This window comes from Thunnus maccoyii, chromosome 14 (assembly GCF_910596095.1).
Source record: "Thunnus maccoyii chromosome 14, fThuMac1.1, whole genome shotgun sequence".
Taxonomy (NCBI): domain Eukaryota; kingdom Metazoa; phylum Chordata; class Actinopteri; order Scombriformes; family Scombridae; genus Thunnus; species Thunnus maccoyii.
Genome location: NC_056546.1, coordinates 25,440,846 through 25,455,517, shown reverse-complemented (window position 1 = coordinate 25,455,517; position 14,672 = coordinate 25,440,846). Strand labels below are relative to the sequence as shown.

General features: G+C 41.1%; 1 protein-coding gene across 1 annotated transcript in view; it reads left to right on the top strand.

Moving 5' to 3' along the window:
* The window catches only part of LOC121911885 (inositol polyphosphate-5-phosphatase A), a 148,359-nt gene that overhangs the window by 119,061 nt on the left and 14,626 nt on the right, over positions 1–14,672 (top strand). Inside the window, exons 10-12 of the mRNA XM_042433815.1 lie at positions 4,136–4,231; positions 5,785–5,859; positions 12,713–12,786. Of these exons, the coding sequence (XP_042289749.1) occupies positions 4,136–4,231; positions 5,785–5,859; positions 12,713–12,786 (245 nt within the window). The remainder of the gene's footprint in view (positions 1–4,135; positions 4,232–5,784; positions 5,860–12,712; positions 12,787–14,672) is intronic.

Sequence of the window (14,672 nt, the reverse complement as noted above, 5' to 3'; positions counted from 1 at the left end):
GGTGATTACGTGTCTACTGTCACCTCTCCTCCATGTTGAATCCCCATCCTCTTCTGTTTGTCAATGATTAATCCAGCGTGTTTGGAAGCATTAAATTAGCCGGCCACAGGGAGAGAGGAGTGGATAACTCTGGCTTGTGTCCAGTCAGATCAGGTGGGGAGGGTCACAGCTGATTTACTGGCTTTCCTGTGTAATAGCTGGCAGGAAAGCAAGAGGCCAAATTTGTTGTTGCCTACTTTGGATGCCCCCTTCTACCCCACTCGCGCAGATGTCGCAATCACGCATGTGGGATGGGTGTGATGAACGGTGGCGATCGGAAGAAAAGTGATCGGAGTGCTAAGCAATTCATGCTGAACCTGCCAGCCCCGCTGGCACACCTTAACTCAGCTGGCAGCCTCACTTTGCGTGGCAGTGAGAAAATAATGGTGCATTCTGACAATGCCACTGCCCCTGCTGACACAAAGGGGAGCCCCTGTCCCCTGCCTCTGGTAATGAAGAATGAATAGTTAGCTCATTGTCCACTCATCCTCTGTCTCTCTCTGCACAGTCTCATACAGTGCTCTCTCTACCTAATTGAGGTTTAATCACTGAGTTCTAAATGCACTCAATGGATTATTATATGGGGTGGAATGACAGTTTAATGAATAGTGTTAAATCATTGTATTGGACTGGAATTAAAAAGTTAAAATTAATTGTACACTGGCTAGTATGCCACAAATTTCTGCTACTAAAATTCTATTAACCAGACTAACATTTCAACATTACTGTGTCTTCATCAGAGTCAGTATGACAAAATTAGCATAAAGCAAATACTGATATAGTCAACTTAGAATGCTGTAGGTGTACATTTGTCATTAGATAGTAACTCTAACAGGCCAGAGCTGCCAGAACCATTGTCCAAGTGCCACAAGCCATACACTATAATGAAATAAGAGTCACAACAATACAAACAAATCTTAAATCAAGTGCCAAAGTACAGAAAGTGCCAGTACACTAGTCTTTTTTCCCTCTGAAGTTTGCACCTGATTCAGCACATTGCTGGCAAATTCACAGAGAACCCCTTTTTATCTGTTGACCAACTTTGTGTTGGGCAAAAAAAATGCAGATCAAAATGCCAGACCTGCATCTCCAAGAATCGAGGATGAAGGTTTTAATGTTCTAATGAAATGCTAAAAAAAATTGGCCTTCGCAGTGTGAGACCAATTTTTCAATATAATCTTCTCTGTGTCTGCATCCCATCAGAGTAGAGCCTGCTGCTTTTGCATTGTCAGGAATGTCATGGTGTTGTGGGTGGGTTTCTTAGTGTTTAAGTTGGGCACAGTGGATTGCCTCCATCTGTTGGCAGGACTGGAGACAGAAGGCTTGGTTGTGTGTGTGTGTCTTTGGTCTTTGAAGTGGCACAGATTGCTTTAACCTCTCTTCTAAGGAGAGCAGCTGGAATAGAGAGCTCCTTTAAACAGCCGCTTCCTCCTCCGACAGTCATGAGATTATCCTCCATTGATGCACAAAGCCAGCGCCTTCCTCGGCAACCTCTCATCCCAGCCCCCCGGCCTCTGGCCCTGTACAAACACTCAGTGTTGACCTGTGACCCATAATGCAGAGATGTAATGCCAAGTCACTTTGCAGGATCCGTTAAAGAGCCCAGAGGAGTGAAGACATCCTTACTGTCCCCTGGACTATAGCTGCTTTTCATGACAGCTGTCCGTTATTGTTTTCCCATTGGCTGTCTTCCTCACTCCCTCCCTCAGACTAATTGGCATGTATCAAATAAGGAGGCAATTGCAGTCAAATGAATTATGGTAATATCATTTAGGGTGGTCAGTGAGAGCGTGTCTACATGTAATGTGCTTAGGAGGCAAGAGCTTTGAAGGCTTGCATGAAGAAGAAGAGATTTATTCAGAGATTCTGCACAAGCACCTGGGTTCTGCTGGCAGTAGGAAGGAGACATCACTGCATTGATATGGCCTTAAGTGACAGCATGGGGTTCTCATTTGCCCCATCTTGGTGTTTGGTGGGCAGATCTTATGACAGAGGCACTGGGATGAGCAAGGGCTGAGCCTGGAATCTGTGTTGGATGAGGGGGATGTTTTTTTCACAGAGGACGACAGTAGGAGAGCTGTGATCAATCAGTGCAATCAGCCACCACCAACCATTCTGACACACTGATTGGTCAGTCAATGAACTTATGAATGGATCAATCAGTCACATCACAGCATTCACTGCATGCAAAGGTCCAACCCAGGATACCTACAGTAAAGGACTGACCACATCAGCGGTGACCTGCTACACTCTTTAATAGTTTTGAAATAAAAATGAATAAAAACATGTTCATTTACACTATGGATGTACATATGTAACACACACCTCAAATAAATCAGGTGTCTTCAGCTTCTGTGCTTTGTTACTCTTGCCAAAAGGCCAAATGTAAAATCGGCAGTTGGAATCATTAGTTTCACTAAAGCTAAAATAGTTTAATTCACCCAGGAATCTAAAATGTCACCATTCTGGGAAAAGCCATTTTCCTACAAGGTAAGACAGCATTAGCTAATTGTCTTTTTTTTCTTACTGAGCTGACATTTGGCACAAGGTGTAGCTAACGTGAATACAAAACCTGCAGACCAATTATCTCACTGGGAAATATGTCATTCCACTATTCTCTAAGAAGAAACCTATATGTATCGTCCCCTCTGTTCATATCTACACTCATTTACATGTGATTGGTCAATGTACCACTGCCAAATGTTGAGGACATGTTCCTGTTTCGTGATGACCGCTCTTTGATTTGAGCCTCGCTTACTGGATTATCAAAATTATTTGAACATGAATGGAGGGGCTATTTCTGTGCTTTAAATATTGATGCTTTTTGTGCCAGTAAGCAGTGTGAGCTTCTGGCTTCGGCGGTAACTGTGAAGTGGCCAGGGATTTCTGCTTGACTGATTTTTGGATTTGCAAAGCAGGCGACAGAAGGGGCTCGCTTGGAAGAATTACAAGACCCTGATGCTTTTAGAATCCAAAACCACTAAGGTCCATTTTAAAATATTTTTTTAATATGTCAAACTCACAACCTTCACTAGACTTTCCGGAGTCTTGTAGTTTTTGCTATTAATATCTAAAATGTACTGAACATTTTGAGCAGAAATGATACTAGGTTCACATAATGTGCATTGGGTACTAATCAGAGATGGTAAAAAAGTACTTTCTGTGGTTGTCTTTGCTAGCTGTGGCTACAATGACTTTTTGACAGGGAAAGTATCTCTTGCCCCTCTCACTAGCTCCTTCCTTGGCCTATTCATTGCACAAAGCTGCTTAAGCGCACTTAAGCGCATTAGCATTTGGCTGCCAGGGGACCATATTGACCCTGCATTTGGATGGCCTAAATGAGTGAAAGATGGAGCGATTTGTTAGGGCTTTAGAAAGTTGCTTTTGGGGAAGGGGGGGTGAGCATGAAGAAATGGATTTGAGGCAGTGGGGGGAAGTTGTTCCACTTTCTCTCAGGGCATGGTGTTTGTTCTAATCTGGTGTGCCGTTTCTTCGTGGCCGAAGCAGGACTGATTTGTGACATTTCAGTCTAAAGGGCCTTTTTCTGCCTGCTATATTGGCTTGACCCGATTATCTAATCTGTGCTTTGAATTTCAATCAGGTCACCCAGTCTCTGCCGTGTGGTATGGGAACCACTGGCTGAGGGATTACCTCATTCAACTGTCTTCAAACACAGATGGTCGAATGTTTAACTAATTGTTAAAAGAGTCCACAAAGGGGAATTTAACCATGCACACAGTCCATGGGGTCAGTACATAGACCCAAATAAAGAGAAGGGACAGTGAGCTGGTTGTTTGTGGGACGGTTCTTTAAAAATCATTCAGATGCATCACAGGATTGTGCATAGTGTTGGGTACCAGGACTGCAGTAAAAGTGTGGCCGTAGAGCATAAATGTTACTGTAGAAAGTGTATGTGTGCATGTGTGTTTTTATGATGTGTGGGTGACAGCCACAGTTATCCATTCTATTCACTTCTTTCTTTTTTCTTATCAACACACAAAGTGCATACATTTCTCGTAGGGGGTATACCTTTACCTTCCTCTCCTGCTTCTTTGTCTCTTTGTGATGATTCATTTTCTTCCTCTCTCACCTCCAGAGTCTCTGCTCCACTGCCACCATGCAGACAGTCAGAACCGCCGACACCAATGAAGTCGACAAGCTAATATTCCGAGAAAGTGATAATGACCGAAAGGTAAACTGCCTGTCAAAATATTGACTTGTCATAACCTTATTAAAATGAACATAGATTTGAAAAAAACGTATATAATACTGTTTTGTTGAATTTCAATAAAATCAAATTTGTCTTAAAGGGATAGTTTGGATTTTTTGAAGTGGGGTTGTATGAGGTACTTATCCACAGTCAGTTTATTACCTGCAGTAGATGGCGGTCGACACACCCCCCAGGTTGGAGAAGCAGGCAGGGGTACCAGCATAAAAGCTAAGCAATGTACTGCTGTGGACGGGGCCAGCAGCAAAACATAGATCAGCTGTTTGGGTCAGAGAGTGCTGATGTGGCATAAAACAATAAGCAGCATGCATAGGAATACATAAGTTCTACGGTTGAGAAAATTTAGTGCCAAAGGAAAGGGCTGTCTGACGGCAAGGTAAAGCGGTGAAAATATTCTAAATATAGCGTAAATGTAAACTGATAATTTTTTTAGGTGGCAAAAATACATTTTGCTGCAGGTGCCATCCATAGCAGTACATTGCTTAGCTTCTTTGCCGATACTCCTGTCTGCTTCTCCAAACCGGGAAGACCCAAATCTACTGCAGGTATTACACTGACTATGGTTAAGTACCTCATACAACCCCACTTCAGAAAATCCAAATCCATCTCTTTAAGGCTGGTCACACCAGAAATTGAGATAGCAAAATGTATCTTCTTTGGGAGCTTACTAGCGGTAGTTGCTCATAGGTGAAATTTTTTTTTAGGATTGTACATGATTTAATCACATGACAGGCCGAAGAGGAGGATAAAAGCTCTTTGAGTTAGCTAGCTTGCCAACTGTTAGCAAGCTCTTTACCTTGGATACTAACAGGACATTAAGTTCACACTTTGTTCAAAGGAGAAATTTCTTCCATCAGCTCTTAACTTCTCTAATGTCTCATAATTTCAAAAAACATCTCTTTTATGGAAAAATGTATATTTTGAGGAGGATTAAATAAAACTGGATGATGCATCACAACTAAAAAGCTACAATAACTTCCTCCATTTTGGACTCTCCAGCTGTGTTCCTGGAAAGGTCAGGACTCTCAAGATGGTTGCTAATGGTCAACAGCGAAAATTTGTGTGTCAAAGTTAATCAAATTTGAACTAGACACAAAAGATTTCAGTGGACTTTTACTTTTCCCCTGCGTGCAAATCCATTGAATGTAGCTTATCAACTAAAAACAAATGATTTAGCTGTGAAATGTTGCTGTTTTAAATGCTGATGTGACCAAGCCTTAATGGAAATATGGTTCAAAAATGGAAATATAAACATAATTCCTAAATATATTGATTATTTCAAAAAATTCTCATTGTTGTTCCCCTTTAACATACCTGTAACCTCTTTCTGAGACATTACAGGTAGTTTTTACATTCAACATAATGTGGTGTGATGCGTCAGTGAAACACATGTAGAGTTAACAGTACTGCTGACCACTGCAGCACACTGCTGTTCATTAGCTCTCTGATTACTAAGCACACTTCACTTTAATATTGATATTAATCAGTCCCCTTTTCCTCTCTTGCTGCTGGTTTAGGTTGTTCTTCAACTTGAAAAGAAGCTTTTTAATTATGTCAACCAGGACGTTTTCCGGGAAAACAATGGGACCTCAGTAAGTCACCTCCTTGGCTTTCTAACCCTTTATATATTCATCCTCTCTCCATCATCTCTCCTCTTCAAGTTATTTATTACTAATTTAATTTGTTTTATTGACTTTATAGACTTTCTTTTTCCACTGCGTAGTAACAATGGCTGCCATTTACTGCATTTCAAACTGATTATCTGTAACTTGGACAGAGCACAAGAATGAAAATCAAAAGATTCTTTGCAGCCACAAGATTTGATTTGAGGTCTTTTATATTTGGATAATGGGCATAGAAAGAGCAGTGTAAAGGAAAAACAAGCACATGTACAAAATATCATTAATGCAGCTGCTGACCTGAGACATGCAGATGCATTGACTGATGCTCTCACATCATTTTGGCCTCATACACACACACACACACACACTGTCTTTGTCCCCACTGAGAGGCCAAATGTCTTTGGAATAACTTTTAAATGAGATTGAGTTTAGATGAGGTGAACATTTAAGTGACTGCAGAAGAAAACACCTGATACACACTTCAACTTTTATATGGCCACATATTGCATTAAGTAGTGCAAAGTTGGACCTTGCTAAAAATCCTCTGAAGGACACACACACACACACACACACACACACACACACACACACACACACACACACACACACAGACACACACACAAGGTTTTGTCTAATGTGATGTATAACAATGAAGCTTTGATTTTGTGATATTTTGCCTACATGTGCCATGGCATTACATACAGGTTATCTGCAGGTGTTGAAAAGCATTGAATTTAGTTTCATAAAAAAGGGCTTAGAAAGTATTTAAAGTCTTACATTTTGTTTATGAAAGTTTTACATATTTGTCTTGCCAACCATAGGCAGTAATGTTGGATATGAAATGCTTTTGGGAGACATCAGGCATGTATGAACTATAAGTGGGACTGGTGTGACAGTGGATTGTGCTGCAGGAAGCTGTTTAAGCCTTTTTTTGCAGAGTTTCAGTCAGCACCATCAGACATGTAGCAAACAATGTCACTACAGAAGCTAGAAGCTCATCACTCAAAATGGACAAGTGTCGGTTTTAGCAAAAACGTAAATTAATTTATCATCATGAATTGGTTAATTTAATTATTATTTAAAGTAGAGTATTTAAAGCATATCTGGAGGGGATATTTAACTGTATTGATATTTTTGGAAACTCAGAAAAAGAATGAAAAGAATTTAAAATAAAGTTCTGTAGGTTTAGTAACGCATAGTCACACAATTTCTGTTATATGAACAAGTCAATCTGCTAGACCCATCAGTTGGACATCTGTTTATTTTTGAAGGAGAATAATCAACTAACACGTGTCCTCTTTCCCAAAGAAAAGCATACAAAGCATATACCAGTGATAAAGGTATAAAAAAGGCCACAAAGGACACGCTTCAGCCTTTTAACCAAAGATGGGATTTGGAAGACACAGATGTTGGCAGATATTGACCTTGCACATTGTACTGTATGACATGGAAAAATCATTGAATTTGATCAGCAGAAATGTGTAGGGACCCTGACTGTGCAACAGCAGCTGTAGGTTGCTGGGGCACCCCCCCCCCCCCCCTCACCCCCCAATTCCACCTCCCTCCCTTCCTCCGTCTCCTCCTCCTCCTCCTCACCAAGCCAGACAAGATGGACGACATAATGGGGGCATCAGAGATAATCTGATGGTCATGGTCTAGTTAAACACACCATGTTATGATCCTTATAAAACAAACTACCTTTCCAAAAGGATAAATGTCCCTCCTCACACTTCTCCACTGGGGAAGGGGAAAGAAAAAAAAAATCCATTGCATCCTTCATCAACTGCAAGACTTGTACCAGCTTGACAGAAATTTAATTCGAGGCAGCTCTTGAAAATAATTATTGTATTTTGAGAGGAGTAATCATTGGCCGGGACATGATTGAATGTGTCCATGCCTATTGACTTTTGCTATGATTAATAGGTTTGTTTAGTCGATATTCCCATCGAAATTGTATAATTAATTATCCCCAGCGCTGTCACGGCGGGACGATGGAGAGCCCTGATGAGTATTTGGGAAGATTAAATTTTCCGGGTGCTCGTGGCGTCAAGGGGCAGCGCGGGGCCTTGCTCCGATGGAGAGATGGGAGGACTGTGGTGTGTGTGTGTGTGTGCGCGCGCACGCATGCGTACTGGTCATGTTTGTGCTGTGCATCTGTAGATTTGCAATCAGCACACAGTTTCGTCCTATCCTGGAGTACACACAGACACACACCCGGGGGGCCGTCCCCCTCCTCCATCCCCATTGATTTTGTTTCAGTATCTCTTTATTGTAACTTTATCAGTGTGGTGTCGGCAGATGGGGGACTGGGAGAGGAGGGTGTGTTTGTGTACTAGCTGTAGTAAGTGATGAACCTTTCTGTCTGGCCTGCCTCTCCTTGTCATGCTGGCAGCGTCGCCCTCAGCATTACTCAAAAGCCTCGAGACGCTTTAAACATGAGCGGGCCCTGGAAAAAAAAAAAATTAATGCCTCTCCAGCCCAAAGTTGTTTCATATTTTCCCTGTCGGAGCTCTTAAGTGCTAATACAGAAGCCATGCTAAATGAAATCTGACCTTATAGGATTTGTATAAACTGATGCTGCATTGGGTCCCTGGCTGTCTCTTAGTGTCGCTCATCTCTATTCTGAATAGTTGGGGAAAGTATTGATTGCTTACTTAGCCTTATCAGAACAGATAGCATACATGCACACTAGGCTGTATGTACTCTTGGAAAAAGATTAAGTTTTTACAGTCATAGCCTAGTAACTCTAGGTGCAAAAAAAGTCCAAATTAAGCCCTTATTGTGGACATCTGTGTCTTTTTGCTGACATTTTTCTCATCATTGAATCAGAAATCATCTAATTTCATCCCTCTCTGCATAATTTAATAGACATAAAAAATTGAGAGTTCAGCGGTTCAGTGCGCTGTAGCTTTGAGTTTTGTTTGCGTTGCCCCCTCTCTGTACCAATCTGCCATCCCCCCGTCAGTGACAGTTTATCGCTTTTCCACACGAAATAATGAAGATCCCATAAAAAGAAGGGAAAATATGGCCGCTGCAATGAAAGCCAAGTGTGAGGTGTAAAAATCAAATTAAATGACCTTTCACCCCAACATTTATTGATGGGTTTTAATGGCAGCAGGTGTTGTCACAGGGGATATTTGACAACGCGTAAATCAAAGCACAATTACAGGTGGTGGACAAGCCGCCAGCACGCCGAGAGGGACGGTTGGGGGGCCAAAGACCTCGTATTCCCTCTTTTTACCCCCCTCAACTTCCTGCTTCTTAACTATCACCCCCACACTGATTTAAGAGGGTGCTGATCATCCAAGCAAAGTCAGAAATTTGAGCCCATGACAGGGTAGTTTTTACCCAGACACTTCTTCATCTTTTTTCCCTTCCGTGATATTGCCGGAGCTGCATCATCTCGCACCACCTCCTCCACAACTCCCAAGGTCATTTCTGGTTGACAAACTACTCCTGGTTTTATAATGTCAGGAGGCCTTGAACCAATATAAGCTGTTTTTTTAAACCACTGACCCGGCAGCGGAGCATTATGCTTAATTGACCTGGGATGAAATGTAGTGTGAAATTTCTGGCCGCAGGGTTTTCCACCCACCTGAATGAATTACTCAACATTCACTTAACACATAGTAGACCAACACAGCCATATGTTGCTCATCTCCTGCTGTTTTAACTGTGTCGAACACTTATAATCTGAGGAGCTTTACCTCAAACAGACACACCTGTGAGCATGTAGATGCACGTGTACATACAGAATATAGTGATACCAACTGGCTTGTTACCAAAATTTTTAAATATCAATATGAGCTTATGCTATTATACTAGTATACTGGATTGTTAAATATCCTCTTGCATGCACTTTCACTTTCCACCATTTCTGTTTCCCATGTTTTATGTCAACCTCACACACTTACACACACACATTATAAATATCCAGTAATAGCCAATATTAGCTCGCTACAGATATATCAGTATTGGTGTATATGTCGGACAATAAATGAGTAGAAATTTCAATACTAAAATACCAAAGATATGTTTGCAGTAATTCAGAAAGAGTTTGTCCACCAGAGAGTACTGACAAGTTTTTTTTCAAATATAAAATTACAATTCTAACAAAAATAATGTAAGGGATCCTTATCAAAATTGTTTGTTGAAAAATTACTGTGTATCGCAACATATTTACCATATTGGCTGGAATATAAGATGACTACAAAACAAAATCTAGTTCTGCTGGGAAGGTTTCCCAGAGATACTCTTAGTCCAACAATAATCCTCATCTTTGAAGTCTTTTCTCTTGTAAAAAATGTGACATTGATTACTTTCATTAAAGCAGAAAGTAAATCCCACATTTATGTAGCTTAAGCAAGCGTACCTCTTCATTCTGTTTATTAGTCACGTATTTACACTCTCTCCTGTCAGGCTCCTGGAAGGGGCCCGATATCTTTTTTAAGGTCCTCATCAGGACATTCTGTGATACAGCAGTAATTCTTGACTGCTTTGGGCTTCGGTCCGTTTCTGCAGTAATGATTTCGGAAGATGCTTTCGCCTTGTTTCACTCATCAGGAATTTATCTCCTCCATGCAGCAAAGCAAGTTACATGAGCCATCAGAAAATCCCAAAGGCAACATTAAGGCTACAAACAACCCATAACACAACACTCTTTGTTGTTGCCGCTGTTACATTAACCCATTCAAAAAGGACATCTGATGGTGCGAGTACCTCAAATATAATACAACCCCCTCTTTTTCAATTATAATTTCCAGAAAAAAAATATCATCTCATATTAAAGTCATTATGGTAATTGTCCAATTTTTAAAAAACTCAAATATTGATATTGGCCTTAAAAGTACTGTATTGGACAAACTATAACATGCACACACACTAGAAGAAGGTATCAGTGGGTGGATGGTGAGACGGGGTGCACAGTGGAGCGTGGGGTTGCATCCCCTGCTCTGCCATCCTTCATCCACAGTGTGTGAGTCTCTCCTGTGACCCCGGCAGTGTGAGTTTGATGAATGCAGCACATCTGCCCTCCTGAACCACAGAGACTCCGACTGGGAGGCCCCTCTGCCTGGAAGTAATGGCCACTGTTCTACACCACTGACACACAATCACACATACACACAAACACCAAGCGCGATTGTGAAGGCACATGCTGGCGTATTTATACATATGTACCCAACAGACAAATGCACACAGTCATAGACGGATAGCATAAATATGTCAGCGTAAATGGAAAACAGTAGTTACATTCCAGTGTTATAATAATACTCATATGATGTCCACCCTTCCTCCCGTGTCTCCACTTTGGGAGGATCTTCTTCTAAATATTACCCCTGTGTACATCTCTGTGGATATTTCATCATGTACCTATCAACATATTGTAATACACCCATGTAATGTCATTAACGTCAAGCTGCCTATAGAGCTGCTGTCAGACTCTTCCCATCTAGAATGAGGTCTTCATCAGGCCATAATTGTAGCCTCGTGTTTGAAACATGTACAACGGCCCAATTTACCACTAAATGAACATGTCTTGGGTCCCTTCTGATGTCTTCCTGTCTTAAAGGAAAGGGCGGGGCTAGCACAAGGCCCTCCGGGGGTGAGGGGGGGAGTTGCTGGGAAACGTCGCTGTCAATCTCTCAGGGAGGCAGTCATGCAGGTGCCCTAGCTACCTGTTCATCTCCTAGATAATTAATGTGTACAAGAAGCTGCTAATTGCACTTTTCACTAATGATTTATGGGTTTTGTGAAAGGGGGGAAATTGGGGGAAGTGTGTGTGTACACTCTAGTGAGTGAATACAGCTGGGTGAGGAGACATGATTGATGAAGAGCGTGTGGATGCACTGTCAGTGTGGAGAGATAGACCCCTAGTAGGACAGGGCTAGGAACACACACACACACACACACACACAACTGGTCAACTGCTGTCAATTCTTGCCAGTGTTGGGTAAATGGACGTGACTGAATAAGCCAAAAGATGGTATCATCAACTCTCATTCGGCTTATTATAATCCACACCTCACTGAGACTGGAGCCTGTTGTTAGAAGGGTTTTGACTTCAGTGTTCATCGGGCCTTTTCAGTTTCCTTTGAAACTCTGAATTCTGACATTAAGGGCTACAACAAAGGATTATTTTTACCATGGATTGATCTACAGATTATCCTCTCAATTAATCAATCATTTTATCTGTAAAACTGTGGAAAATGCCCATCACAATTTCCAAGGGCCCAAGGTGATGTCATCAGATTTCTTGTTCTGTCTACACCCCAAAGATATTCAGTGTACTATAATGAAAGACAAGGAAAGACAGCAAATTCTCATATTTGAGAAGCTGGAACCATCAAATGTTTGGAAATTTTCTTGAAAATGAGCTTAAATGATTAATTGATTATCAAAATAGTTGCCAATGAATTTTCTATGGATCAGTTTATTGTAGTACAAGCCATCCAGCAAAACTGTCTGAATAAGACAAGGTGTGAATAAAGATTATCTTAGCATGTATGTTTGTTGACCTACCTATTTTTACCAAAGACAAACCTGAAGTCTCATACTGTTCTGTTATTAAATCAAGGTTTTGAGAAACATATACTTGATCACAAAAATTGAATATTGGTTGTTGTCAACAACCAGCTTTAAAGATCAGGACAAGGGAAGATGTTTACTGTATCTGTGTGAATGTAGAGCAGAGCTGGAAAAGAGAAAAAAAAGGTTTTTTAAAAAAAAAGTAATATGATTTCATTTGTAATGAGTTTATTGATGCTTCTGTCTCTCCTCATCCCTCCACTGATTGCTTTTTCTTTTCTTTTTTTTTTTTATACAGCTTTTAGAGTTTGACAAAGAGCTGTCGTTGTTCAAGGATCGGCTGCATGAACTGGAGATCTCTTTCCCACCCAGGTATGGACCCTCTTTACATCACATGCAACACACCTTATGCATTCACACTCCTTATAACTACAACGCTACACTACTGTTCTATGTTTTGCTACTGTAGTACATTATTGCAGTGATGTCATGTCTCGAATTTTTAAAATATCTATGATTAAAATGTGAAATCTTCTAGGCCTTGATTAAATGTTGAATTTAAAGTGTTAGTTATCATGTCCCTGTCAGGGGTTATTTGACTTAAATTCCACCCCACCAAATATTCAGAAGTTCATTAAAACTCTTACATTTACGACAAAACTTTCAGACATCCTGAGTATTAGCAGGACATAGAGTATGCAAGTACATAATTGGCCTGTGATTTTTGCCCAGCTGCAGTCACCGGACATAAGAAAAAAGCTCCTTTAACACAAAGGAATTCATTTAATGCAATCTATATCCAATATTCAGAAGAACCCTTGTCACTCACTGTGACATGCATTTTTGAGATAATTGTTTTAAATGTCTTATTTAGCCTAAGGGGTGGTAGAAATTTCTCAACCCATAAAATAACACTTAATCCCTCAGACTATCTCAAAAATTCAAAATCGTCTAATTTGGAGATAAATGGTTTTCACTGAATAATGACATAAAGGAAATTAAGACCTCTTTAGTTAACCACAGGGCATGATTACATGATCACTCTCTAGAAGGAATCTCTGTCTGTATGTATGTGTGTCCTTCTAGTATTTCAACAATTTTTCATCCAATCAACTTCACACTTGGAAGGTGTACTGTTGAGGACCCAAGGAAGCGCAGTGCAACACATTTATCAAACTTTGAATAAACAAGCAAACAGCAAGCCGCTTAGCTCTGTGTCTGAGTGCAGCAAGGGCTGTTTGATATAAACACCATCACATCACAGCGGGGTGGGGCTTCTGAGCTCTGACTTGCTGAGCAGGACAAAGGAACGCGCCCCACTCAGTTAAACTGTCGGAGAGGAAAACATGAGTCCACAGAGGAGAGAAAAAACAGAGGTTGTAAAACTAGCCAATAAGAGTGCAGACACATTTGATTGGCTGCAGAATCAACCAATGGAAGACTGTAAATTGCTTCTATGGTTCAACCTCAGTTTAGTCTCACTGGTGAAGTTTGTGTCTGGATTTAAACCATTTAATTCATTAATTCCTTATCGTTTTAATTGACACATTTGTCAGTTGATACATACATATGCGGTTCTCGACAAACAATAAGCAATGGCCTGTTCCAAACAGGCATGTTTTGAACGGGCATTGCACTAGTGTTGTAGATGCAGTGACTAAGCTGACCAAATCCTGGCCACAAGGAGTCATTATTATTATGTACAATCAGAAGGAGTCAATCACCTCCTTATTGTCCAAAATGGTTTTATGAGAGCTGCTGGATCTGTGTTTGATGGGTATCAGTTGTTAAGTATGATTGGATATGGCCCCAAACTGCTCCCTTGTGTATGTTTTTTCATATGTGTGTGTGTGGTGCGTGTGCCGCCAAGAGAACGCTTTGGGCGGCATTGATATTCCGTCTCAGTGGGACTTGGGGGAGATTGGAGTGGGTGGTCTCCTCTCCTCTTCCTCAAACAAATGCATTTGCAATTAGCCCTTTCAGAGGAGAGGGAGGGCAAACACGCGGCCGGCGTGGAAATATGTTTCGGGAGCAGCGCGTTAATGGCGCTTGACCTTTGCCGTCGGTTGTGACTCAATCAGTGCAGATAATGAAACGCTGTAATCAAACAATAATTACTTGATAAACTGCTCTAGTGGCAGGCGCAGGGCGGCGGGGGATTTTAGTGTGTGTGTGGGTGTGGGTGTGTGTGTGTGTGAGAAAGAGAAAGAAAGAGAGCTTGAGATACATGGCGTGTGTGTATGTGTGAGTGGCTTTGA